Genomic DNA, 12,879 nt, shown 5'->3' with positions numbered 1-12,879 from the left:
AAACTATAATAGACTAATAAAAAATATTCAAAGTTTAACGATTACATATTATAATGGTAAATGTTCAAAGTTTAACGATTGCATACTATAAATCCAAGTGAATACACAATTTGAAAAAATACGAATCATTTTATATGGAGAATTTAGATGAAGAATGAAAATGACGACGTGCTTTCAAGATGTAAACCTAATATAAATTTGGTATTAAAATATAATAATTATTTTTTTACTTGAAAAATACCGGGTACCCGGCGGGTAACGGTTCCGAAAAATTGAGAACCGGAACCATTCTCAATCGGTTCCGTATTTTAGGAACCGGAACCATTCATATCGGTTCCGGTTCCGGAACCGGCAGTTCCAAGGCGGTTCCGGTTCCATAGTCGGGTACCCGCTTCCGCTGCTCACCCCTACTCAAAATAGTCTCATTAAATTTTAAAAAAGTTGACATTTTTGCTCTTATTTACATACTCACATTATTAGAGAGTTATTTTTGGAATTTCAGTAATTAATTATTTTTCTTTTATTTTCAACCATTGATTATTAATTGGTCTTACAGGTCTCACGAAAAACCCTTAGTCTCACGTAAACCCAACCATATATATATATTATATATATAAAAGCTTTTCCTACAAGGGTGTCCCAAAATCATTACTATTATTGTTCAATCAATTACAAAGTGAGATGGTCATGATTATTCACGTAATGCATGAAAGTATTCTCAAACGCAACTACATTCCATTCATGTATAATGGAAAATAAAATAATTATTCTTTTTTTATCTAAAAATAAATGGATTAATCATTAAACTGTTGTTTACGTTACGAATTTAACGTTCAGATTATTGTATCATCCGTTTTAATTTAAAAGATCGACATCAAGTTTACAAACCATTCGATTTGACATTTCAACGGTATCGGGTTTGTGAAAACTAAAAATAATATCAATAAATTTATAATAGTACTAAATTGACGTGAAATCAGTAAAAGCAAGAATCATAAGTGAGGTGAGGATTGCTAGTCCCCCATCTAGGAGCATTTAGCATTCTTGATATACAAGCAAATTTACTTTCTAAGATTGGCTTCATCTTGACCGTTCGATCATCTATTACAAGATTTTGGCTTTTTTACGTTTTGGAGTAATTTGTGAACAACTGTTATGTAACAACCTGTCCCACATTGATAGAAAATGAGATCTGTGAGTTACTTGTAAGTTTTAAGTTGTGGACTACTAATAACTTTCACCATGGTTTTAAGTTAAATTCGAAGTTATTAAGTCAATCTCTTTCTTTGGGCTTTTGTGGTGTTACATGTCGGGTCACACCTATATCTAGAAGCGGGATGTATGCCATGTTTTCTCGAACGATGGGTTAGAGATTTTTAAGTTTGGTGTTTGTTTTTTATCGAGTCATGTTTGGATGGAGAGGTGTGAATGGATTATAGGGTTAAATACATGAAATAGTAACATACTTTCATAAATTTTCTTATTATAGCATTCTACTTTTGTTTTTCTTTGTTACAACAATGTACTTTCAAATTATTTTTTATTAAGGCATCGCACTTTAAGAAATCTACCGATTATAGCAATGGGTAACTTGTTACCTTTTAAACCGGTTAATCCCTTGACTTTTTTTGCTTGTGACTTTAATGAGGTGATGTGGATGACACATGATTTTGATGACTTAGTTAAAATAAAAACAAAAACCTATTTCAAATTATTATTAGTGATTTTTATTTTTTATTGCTATGATTTAGAAGAACATTTTTTTTTTACTTTTTCTTATTAAGTTGCATTCAAATTAAAAATTCTAGAGTAAAATATGTCTTAAATAAATATGCTAAAATTATTTTCGAGATATATTTTGTTTGTAAAAAATGTAACACTTCTTTTTTTTATGTTGTTAAAAAAAATACATATATTTTAAAGTTCTCTATAAAATGTTAACGAAATAAATTGTGTTCTACAAGTTTTTAATAAAAAAAATCTAATTAATTTAATATATTTATATGTCAAGTAAAAGTTTTTGAACAAAATATAATATATTATTTAAAAGACAATATTATTTTGATAAAAAAAGAACAAATCTTATTTTCTTTTTCAAAAAAACACATATTTAAAAAAAATAGTGAGATAAGTTGTCTTCTACTATTTTTATTAATATTGGTATATTAATGAATAGTTTAGAATTTTTTTTAATTCATTTAATATATTTATTAAATAACATGTAAAATATCTAAATATTAAAATTAAAAGTACATTGTTTAATATGAACTAGTAGATGCTATAATAAAATAATTTTGAAAGTATAATATTATAATAAGAAAGTCACATCACTATAGTACATGTAGACAATGAGATGGCATGGAAACCTGGTATAATGAGTAAATATAAATCAAAAGGTTACCCAATGCTATAATGGGTAAATTTTTCAAAGTACAATGTTCTAATAAAAAATAGTTTGAAAGAACATTACTGTAATAAGAAAAACTGAAAGTACAATATTATAATAAAAAAATTTATGAAAGTAGATTGTTATTTTATGCATTTTATCCTAGATTATATTGTAAACATTCACAAGTTGTTTTATATGTTGAATGGCATAAAATAATTATTTTAATCTTTAGCGTGAATGAAATTTTTACTGAAAACTTATTGCTTAATAAATATTTTGAAAGAAATTCCTAGATGATAAAAAATTATTATTTATTTATTTTGAAACATGAGGTGTAGATGAATTTACATAGAGGGTTGGCTTAATCATACTTAATCAATAAGCCATAAACAAACAAACCTATGTGGAAAAACAAACAAATCATCCACCTTATGAACACCCATTAAACTAAAACAATAAGCTAGATAAACCATTAAGACCTATCCGAAATAAGATACATTTAGATGAACAATGCATGCATCATGCCTTATCTAATTAAGTCATTTCTAAACATTGCTTAAAAATTACGCAAGAAAAAGACACTGCTTAATAACTAAGCAAATAATAAAACATAAAACATGCCCTTGGTCATGGGCTCATGGCTATCAAATCAACTTAATCACAAAGCAAGCAACTTTCTTGAGACAAATCTATACAAATTCAAAGTTTAAGCCGATCGACGAATCATAATGCGCTTAACGCGGGTTCAAAAATCAAGTTCTTTTCTCAGCCTCGGTTTTACCGTATATATGTATGTACGTGTATATAATCTGCATTTTTGTCATCAAATAAACGAAATTTATCTGAGTTTCCTAATGGGTAACGCACTCCCGAACAGTTTTTCAACTTCCGTCGCTTCCATTTGAAGTTCATTCAAGATTTCTTTCTCTTCTTTAGTGAGCTCCCTGACGAAGTTCTGTTCATCTTGCAGCAATTCCTTCCATCCTTCAGCCAACCTCTGAAATAAGCTCATTTCTGTGTCTCTAACCTTCACCACCTCTTTCTCGACCTCCTCTTCGATCTCTTCGGCTTCTTTTATCAGTAGTTTCTCGCCTTCTTCGGCTTTTTTCTCTAGTCTCTCCACGAGTGGGGGTTCGGGCCCACATGTGTTGTCGGTCCGTATGAAAGTGTCAAAGTTGCGACCTACACTTTGAGCCGCTTTTTGTAGTTGTGGAACGATGCTTTCTGGTAACTTTGAACTTCTTGTGTACACCACGGCTCCACCGTATCCGTCCCATGCGTCGTTCCTCCCACGGTAATATACGAATATATAGTCGTCGGGTTTATTGTCGATTTGGGAAGATAATATGTACCTACGCGTGTAATTTTGAGGTCAAACGGACTAATTTACATATGCATGCCAATGTGAATCTTTCAAGTTTCAAGAAGCAATTGGGCATATATCAAACATTATAACAAATACCACAAACGGGAAATAAATCAAACCAAATTAACCTGTAAATCCCACTCGAAAGTATGTATAGGTGTGAGATGTATGCAGACCTAACCTCTACCTCAAAGAGTAGAGCGGCTGGTTACGTCAAGAGCGTGAGAAAACACACACACAGCAAGTAAGAAAGCTTGTAAGAAAGTCCATGTCAATCTCCGAGCTCAAGAAGTCTAAGTTTACCTTAAAAGTCAAAATATGCATCTTTTCGCACAGATGCAGTACGTAAACACATGTAGATCTCCTTGTATGGAATAGATGGTCTATGATGCTTCTCTATATGACAAAATCAACATTCCCAGTATAGGAACGGTTAAAAAATACCAGAAAACAAGGGTATCGGTGGACCTCTACAACGATTTCAGGTCTCTTTGGTGCATCAATCTGTAGGCAGCCAATGGGTTCACCATCTATCTTAAGCTATTAGATGAGTTGATAGCTTAGGCTTTGTTTGGAAGCACTTTCGTTTTAGAAAAGACACGACTATAAGCCCAAAAGAATCTACAAGATCTCCATAATATTCGAGAGATTAAGTCATAACCAAACCAAACAATCCCATTATTATCCTGCTTGAGAGCAGGGGGTCTGGACCTGTCCTCTGTCCCAAAGGGTAGAGCATTCGTTTCCCAAGGAGAATAGCGAAATAAACTAAAGCCTACTTAACAAATATAACATCTTCTAACGCTCCTCAAGTTGAAGTGTAGATATGTGCTAAAAGATCAGCATATAAACATGATCTGTATAGCTTTTAGGAATGTTATGCATTGACCCAAGCCCAGGCCTATCAGTACCTTATAGATTCTAGAAGAGGTTAGAGAGGGGTATAGTCGGGAATTAGTCTATTTTGGCTAGTATAAATAATAGGGCAGTAGCCATATTACGGTATCCAGATTATTAGCCTTCTCATATCGGAGAGAATATCCTCTCGAATTGCTAGAAGTTCCATTCATTGTCATTATCGTTGTTTTCCCGTTCATTTGGTTCAAGTGAATACAATTTGGCCAAGCATTTCCTTGCTATTACTGTATTTGTTTCACCCCTGTTATTCAGTTCATAACAAGGAAGTGATTTTGTTCTTATGTTGTTTCAACAGTATTTTCATAAGCATAACTTTAAACCTTTAATGTGTATTTCGTAAGATATGTGCTAAAAGATTAGCATATCAAAACTAGCTGATAAGCTAGTCACGTTTGGTAAAAACTAGCCGATAAGCTAGATGACAATGTAAAATGACTGAAAAGAAAAATACAAGGGGCATAATAGGAAGAGGTGGAAAAATTTCCCAATAAGCTATCTGAAGTAGCTTTTCAAAATAGCTTATGACTTACCAAACGAAGTTTTTCAATAAGCTCAAAAGATAAGCCAACTTATGGTTGCCAAACATGGGCCAAGTGTTTGTGTGCGGGAATAGTCACATGCAATCATGCATGCTAGGGTGAATAACTAAATATTCCTTTTGTCCCAAAATAAATGTCTACAATGAAAAAAGCACATAGTTTTAGGAATGCGTGATTATTATACTCTTTTTTTAACAAAAGGACAATTTTACCCTTAATTATAGAGAGATAAATTTTCTCCATCTCATGATTAAGGGTAGAATAGGAAATTAGACATTTACTTTTGAAAGTGGACACTTGTTTTGGGACAAACTAAAAAGTAATGTAGACACATTGTGGGACGAAGGGAGTATATAGAATACATAGAAAAAGATTTGAAGGAAACTAGTTACCAGTCATCTTGGTAGTGAAGAAACTCGTTGTCATGATTGTAGAGAGCTCCCGGAAGGTTTGGATCCTGCACAAATTTTTGCACAGCAGATCGAGTAAAGAATCCACCATCTGGAGTTGCAATACGCCACGTCAAATTCCCTACAAGTTTATCAGACTCCGTATGGAACTCATGCAGTTGACAATCAAAGGCGTCAAACGTAGGATTTAGACCACTCGTTATGAACCACTTCCCACTGAAGTCTTTCATGTTGAAGCTTTTGACCAATGCAGAAGGATCAGGGACCGGAAATTCACCCACATCAGATTTCCGAGGTACGCATTTCTTTCGTGAAACTGCACACTCATTGAACTGATCCACAACACTGTTTTCAAACAAGTCTCCACATTTTATCTGTGAACGAGAAGTTAATGAATCTGTAAGAATCAAGAGTTTTCTAGCATTTACAATAAGAAAAAAAAATATATAAGTTACGAATTTACCTGGCATTCGGTCTCATCGGGTCTATTGTTACAGGTCTGGAGACAGGCAACGTTTGCTGCACAAGATGGGTTTGCGATACATTTCGCTAGTTCAATCCTGTAAAGAGCACAATCACTCAATAGCTTACAACTAAAAGGTGCCATTTGTTAACTTGCTAAATTTTCACGTTTAGAATCAAAAGGTAAGGTAAGGTATCCGTTCAAGGACAAGGACATCAGTAGAGTGTTTTAACAATTTTTAAAACAAAACAAAGTTGTGTTCAAGTGAATGCCACCATTTTTTTTTATTGAAACCATCTAGAACAGGGCAAGTAAAAAAATTATATCATTTACTGAAACCATCTTTTCTGTTTTTGGTACCTGTTGCTTGTTTGCACACACTCTCACTTATACCTTGCTCTTTTGTTTCTCTTAATTTTTGGTTTACAAACCGGGGGGGTCTTCACGGAAATAGTCTCTACTAACCCTATCTCTGCGTGAGATTTACGGGGTTTGTTTATTTGGTTTTAAATGAGCTACTTGATGACTCTTGTGGGAACAAAGCTTCTTTGTAACTAAGTACGCTCCCAGAAGTATCTTAGTTTGTAAATCAAGTTTGGAAAATAGTGCCCATATGAAAGCCCAAATCGCACCAAATACAATTCAACTATCCCAATTAGTTATCACATATACACAAAATCAATGTACACAAGTAACTTCTACCACGGACTTATAAGGAGCTTGAAAATCTAGAATAATATTTCTCGAGCTTATTGAAAACAGTTTGATATGCCAAAAACTAGCTTATAAGTCAGCTTTTTGAAAAGCTACTTTAGATAGGTTTTCAATAAGCTCTAGAGGTTTTTTTCACTTTTTTCAGATTATTCCCCCTAAATGTGACTAGTTTATTAGCTAGCTTTTCAGCCAACAACTACTACATAGCCTAAAAGTTCATGTGTGGTAGGACATTAGAAGTGTTTTAAAATAATAATCAGAGACAATTTCAGCACAATACCTGTGTTATTTTTTTCCACAACTAGATATGTATTACCTATTTTGATGGACAAATAAAGGCAAGTTTCTAGCAATCCCCTACTCACAATGCCACATTCACACCTTTTTGGTTTGGTGCTTAGAAAGATTAACATGGGTCAAATTACAGCTACGGAAACTGAATCTGGAAGAAAAAACAGTGTTTGCACGATAACTTAAAATGTGAAGGAGAACAATCAAGGAAAGACGTAGCATCCTTCTTGTTAACATATGTAGTTTATGCATATGTATATATAGAGGGAGTTTAAAATACAATCCGTATAATTACTATAAATCATACAAACCAATCTCGACCGTCTGTATAGATGATAAACGGTGTAGATTTGGCTCCTAAATTTACTCTCAACCTCATCTTTAACTGATTTAATAACCGTCTTTAGATTCCAAAATAAACAAAATCAAGGGCCCAGTTTTGGTTTGTATGATTTCTAAAAATTGCACGGTTTGTATTTGAATCTCCCTTATATATATATACTCCAGGGACTAGTTGCGTCTTTTACAGTTAAGGTACAACGAAAGTCGGGTAAAATACCTGCACTCTTTCAGTAAGCAAGTACACGTTTTAAGAGCATCAACAGCGTCAACCCTGGGAATGACAACGAATGTGCAAACCAATATGATTGCCAATTGTATGAATTGCTTCCATTGCCTCTGAAGAATCAAAGTCACACCCCTTGTATGATCAAGGGTTTCTATTTCCTTCAAACAGAAAGAGTTCAAAGTAGAGCAGGAAGTAAGAAAGAAGTGCAATGTAGCATCAATGGACGAAAAGGTGAAGGAATGGCAAAGATAAGGCATACAAGAAATTACCTCAAAACTTGCATCAATGCTACATATCGGAGATTTCTCCTTGGAATGCGACAATGGTGTTGAACGGCTAGAGTCAAGCAGACAACTTATCCTATAAGATCTGAACAGCTGGAAGTATTTACAATATCCATGGTTAGATCGAATTTTCATCATAACTATACTGGTAGGAGCCGATCCACTCCTGTGAAACCTTTCATTACATGGTGATCTGGCATACAAACTGGCGGTTTCCTCTTTGCAGAGAAATACCGTGTGCAGAGAAAGAGTCATAGTCAGTATGATAGATGCCAACCTGAAAATTGTTAAAAAAGAAAGAAAGTTAGAAATCACATTTAAGCTTTCAAAACTTCTCTGAGGTCATTACCAAAATACAAGTATCAAACGAACATCAAATATGGACATCTAATTAGGCCCTTGATTATTCATTAGAAGGATTTGCAAATACAATAAAATAGGTCATATTCTTGATTAGTGAGAGATATAAGATAATACACTACGGTCTATGCTTTTTGTAGTTAGTTTTTTTTATGATTCTATGCTAGGCATTAGTGCAAAGTTAGAACTACAAAGAAACATTTTGGAATCAAAGGGCCCGGACAATACAACTAAACCATAGTACATGAAGTGCAACTTTAGAGGCATTGGTTAGGAAGTGGAAGATGGGGTAATCATGTTCGGACTTGCACATTATATCTTCCTTTATTTGTTGTAATGCTATAGAAGAATAAAAAGATTGATAAGGATGCTAGTCACAGGATAAAAGCACACAAAAACCTCATGAGATTTATGGGACAGAATGTTTGGCCACCACAAAATTGTGAACATTGAAATAGATGTGGACCCACATATGGGTGGATGGGATTATAGATGATGATATTTAACTAAGACCAAGTTAGGGCAGATGCCACAAACCATCAAGTCTAGATGTATCATACTGTCCAGTAGACACATAGGGTTTCAGTATAATGATAATATGTGAGAGCTCCTTAAGTATGTCGGAATTAACCTTGAGGGCCAGCTCAACCGGCAAACAAAAGGCTAGACTTTGGGACTCCTCCCAATAGGTCGCCAGTTCGAGTCTCCTCAGGGCCACTGGGGATTTTCCTAGCTTCTATCTTTAGGACCTCCAGGGACTAGTCGAGGGAGCGCAAGCTAGACCCGTCACCCATGGTTACCAAAAGAAAGTATGTGAGGATGTACGAGAGGATGAAAATATGGGAGCCGGGTCTATGTGATTGGACAAATACCAGAGTGATAAATGAGCAATACCCGAGGAACAATGGTAGTAAAGGCCATAACATAACTTCAGATTTACATTCATTTAGTTCATGTTTGTGGATCAACCATTTGAAATAGAACTCACATCATGAAAATGATTCGTGTTATCGAAGGTTCGATGACTAAAACAGCCTCTTCCTTAGAAGGGAACATAATGTATCGCAAATGTAGGAACCAATCTGGACATGTCCTTCTTCAAAGCTACAAACAAAAATCTGTCCTACTCAATTGTTTTATTAATAAACAGTACCCTTTTATCACTCTCCAGAGCATCGGGAAGATCCATAAAACTTCATGAATTCTGCTTACATTTTGACTTTGGAGTCAAACTTTGAAACTTCAAAACATTAAGCAGCATAACATGTTGATTTTCTTTAAATTAGATTAAACAATATAGCAAATAAGTAGTACCGCACAACATTTTGTAACAGCAGAACTAATCTATGATTCTTCTTGCATCGAATTCATATAAAAAAGATTTGGGAATCATAAACCCTAAGAAGCTACAATTAACAAAACGTTCAAACCCATACAACATTACCAAAATTCAAGAGTTCTAAGCCAATTCAAACCATAAAAGAAAACCATATAATTAGGTTTACCTGTCTGATATGATGACAGTGCCGATGATTAGAGTAGTTGGAGCTTAATAGCAGCCTCCTTTGGTGGGTCTGTRGAGTGATGTTCTTCTGTGTTTCAAACATTATAGCAATCAAAATGGTGTATAGTATATATATGGGTTGGGAGAGATGAAGATTAGATAGTTGTAGAAGAGGGGGCTCCTTATCCCAATTATAGTAAAGACAAAATTAATGGTGGGTAGAATTGAAACCCACGTCACTTCAAATCAATGGAAGGTCTCTACGTAATCCTATCGTTAGTATATAGGTCTTAAGGTTCTCTTTCTGGGGGAAACGTCTAGGCCTACCAACTTCTCTGCCGATATTTCTCCATGATCGTTAATACAGTTTTTTTTTAATTAACCCGTATATTCAACTCGCTATGTAAGCCAATTAATTTCAGAACAATCACATGTTTTGTAGATAGTTTGGAGTCAACGCATTTGAACTTCCGTAGCCATAAGGGAATTTTTATTCCTCGGATATGAACCTAAGCCCTCCAAGTACCTTTGACCTTTGGAATCAAGCTTAAATCAATCAGACACCAATCTTGTGGTTGAAGTGAAGCATGGTTAAGGTTAAAGAGAAGAGTCAAGAGTGTATTCATGAATCGTGTTTGATATTGGAATTGATTCGGTGCTTTCATCCTAACGTGTATTTAAGGATGGATGTATCTTCTTATGTTTTTTCACCATAACTCTCATTCTCACCGAATACAATCCGTATTACTGATATTTTTACGGGTAAAAGCCTTCTATGATTTTTTGTACATGTACTTTATGAAATTGTTGTAAAAACAGGAATCGAGAAAAAGAATAGATCAGACAAGAAGGAAGATCGATGACATGGGCTATCGACGATAAGGAGCGGCAACGCAATATGGGGTATGAGGGGTTTGAATGGTGTATGGTATGCTGACGGTAAAATTGATTTAGTTTTTTTTTTCCCTTTAAAAATATTCTAATCGGTTGCATGTAGTTTTTTGGATTAAAAAAATGTTAGTAATTTTTAAAAATTATTTAAAAATAATATTCAATAAATTAATTATTTAAAAATAAAAAAGTTCAATAATTTATTCATTCAAAAAGAAGTTCAAGATTTAATCATTAAAATGGAATAGTTTGGTTGATTTCGATAACAAAAGTTTCAAACCTAATAATTTATCCGAACCAAAATGTTTCACGTTATTAAATTTCTAGTCAATTAACAGGATAAAGATAACTTATTATGTTCATTATTCAGTTTTTTTTTTATAATTTCAGTTAAATTGAGCACATTATATGCTATTTGTATATTTTATTATTTTAGTTAACCTAAAAGCAAATGGACACATTATACATTAATACAGAACTCGATTAATTCATCATGCCAATCTGTAATAAAACGTGTTGACACTGGCATAAAACAAATTCTTAAGAAATATGATAAAAATACAAATCAAACCCTAAATTAAACAACTAATAACTGGTAATTAATAAATATCAATACGTATAAATCTATAAATATTAGAACGCATAAAGAAAGATAGAAAATAACATTATAGCAAATAAAATAGACGACTTTAGTTGGGTTGGGAAGTTGAGAATTCGGTCCATAGAGTTCAATTCATATATTAGCCAAGTTTATTTTTACCATCACTTTAAGGGTTGGGTTCACGTGAGACCAGTCTGTTTTTGTTAGACCCGTGAGATATTTTTTTAGTTAAGGTTGAACCATGACTAATGAGTAGTTCAATTATGAGTAGTTGTCAAAATACAAAGGAACTTGTGTTTGTTTGTATTGCTTAAAAGAAATTAAGGTTGAACCATGACTAATGTTACATCTACTTAAGAATATGAGAACAAACATTATGGATTAGAATCTTCTAGGTTAGTGAATGCTCAAAAACCAATCATATGATGATTGTAATTATGAGTTTTGTTTCATGAAATGATGAAATTAATAAATAAATAAATAAAAGACACTGCCTGTTTTATTATGTCTATTATATTCTGTGTTTTAATTATTCATAATAAACAACCTTAAAATAATTCATCTTAAATGTCTCTAGTTAAATATTATTTTGGGTTTAAGATTGAAGTAATATGATAATGAGTAACATATGTAGGGATTCATATAGAGATATTGAATTTGTATATGGATAACTTGGATCATCTATTGATTTTGTGATGACCCACTGATTTGTTCCTTTACTCTATCAACACTTAATAATTATTGGTTTCTTGGTACATACTTAAAGTCATTGGCAAAATCGAAGACTAGCTGATAAGTGTTAATTTATTAACCTTATTACATCATTTTCTTAACCATTTCCTTTGTTTTATTTGCCCATTAGTGTCTTAATTGAGTCTTTTTATGTCTTTTTCATATATTACTAGTAATATAATATATCTAATGTTAATCCCCTGTTTATGCAGGTTTTTGATGATTTTTGGGCCCGATCCTGCAGCAGTCATGTAGGACCAAGAGTGGCAAAGTCCTATAGCACCTGTTCGGGAGCGGCACTTCTACATGGGCCGTGAATTAGTGGGCTGCTCCTTTGGGCCCGGTCAAAACCCATTTTTGAAGAGTCTTTTGTCTTATTAGGTGGCTCCCACTTATCAAACTCCCTTAGCCTATAAATAGAAGGTTTAAGGCTTGAGTTTACTTACCAATTCACCAATTTACATGATTTCTCCCATTTTGATATTAATGATCTTTGTGTTGGTCGCTCTCTAAATTATTACTTTCGCTTTCAAGCTTTTGGTTTTCTTGTTTCCAATCAAGAACCGATTTTTGTGAAGTGAAGTTGTGATTACATTTTCAAGTTTAATTTAAGTACTCGTATTTAATCTTCATCTCATTTCTGATTCTATTTCCAAGTTACGTTACATTTTCTTACTTTTGTTACGAGTTACGAATTAGTCGATCTCTGTTGCTTTACATTGGATTTTATTCTTTGTGGCTCACGTATAATTTACGTAAACTAAATAATCTGTTTTTAAGAGTTTGCAAGTAACATTTTCGATCTTTGTAACGAAACTTGTGTTGCAAGTTTTGTTATTTGTCTTCCAA

At 33.4% G+C, this 12,879-nt stretch overlaps 1 protein-coding gene across 2 annotated transcripts; it reads right to left on the bottom strand.

Moving 5' to 3' along the window:
- Window positions 1–3,047: 3,047 nt before the first annotated feature.
- On the bottom strand, window positions 3,048–9,951 carry LOC112512317 (violaxanthin de-epoxidase, chloroplastic). Of its 2 annotated transcripts, none has more exons than XM_025118197.1 (6): window positions 9,808–9,951; window positions 7,928–8,219; window positions 7,650–7,816; window positions 6,086–6,182; window positions 5,605–5,996; window positions 3,048–3,741 (listed from the first exon to the last, which is right to left on the bottom strand). In XM_025118197.1, the coding sequence occupies exons 2-6, from the start codon at window positions 8,195–8,197 to the stop codon at window positions 3,228–3,230; spliced, it is 1,440 nt and encodes a 479-aa protein (XP_024973965.1). In that variant the 5' UTR covers window positions 8,198–8,219; window positions 9,808–9,951; the 3' UTR covers window positions 3,048–3,227. The 2 variants fall into 2 exon arrangements, with proteins under 2 accessions (XP_024973965.1, XP_024973966.1); XM_025118198.1 differs by lacking the exon at window positions 9,808–9,951 and having other exon boundaries at window positions 7,928–8,035; window positions 8,128–8,216.
- Window positions 9,952–12,879: the final 2,928 nt, after the last annotated feature.

This window comes from Cynara cardunculus (genome assembly GCF_001531365.2).
Source record: "Cynara cardunculus var. scolymus isolate 2C chromosome LG 5, CcrdV1, whole genome shotgun sequence".
Lineage (NCBI taxonomy): Eukaryota > Viridiplantae > Streptophyta > Magnoliopsida > Asterales > Asteraceae > Cynara > Cynara cardunculus.
This window is presented reverse-complemented; position numbering and strand designations above follow the sequence as displayed.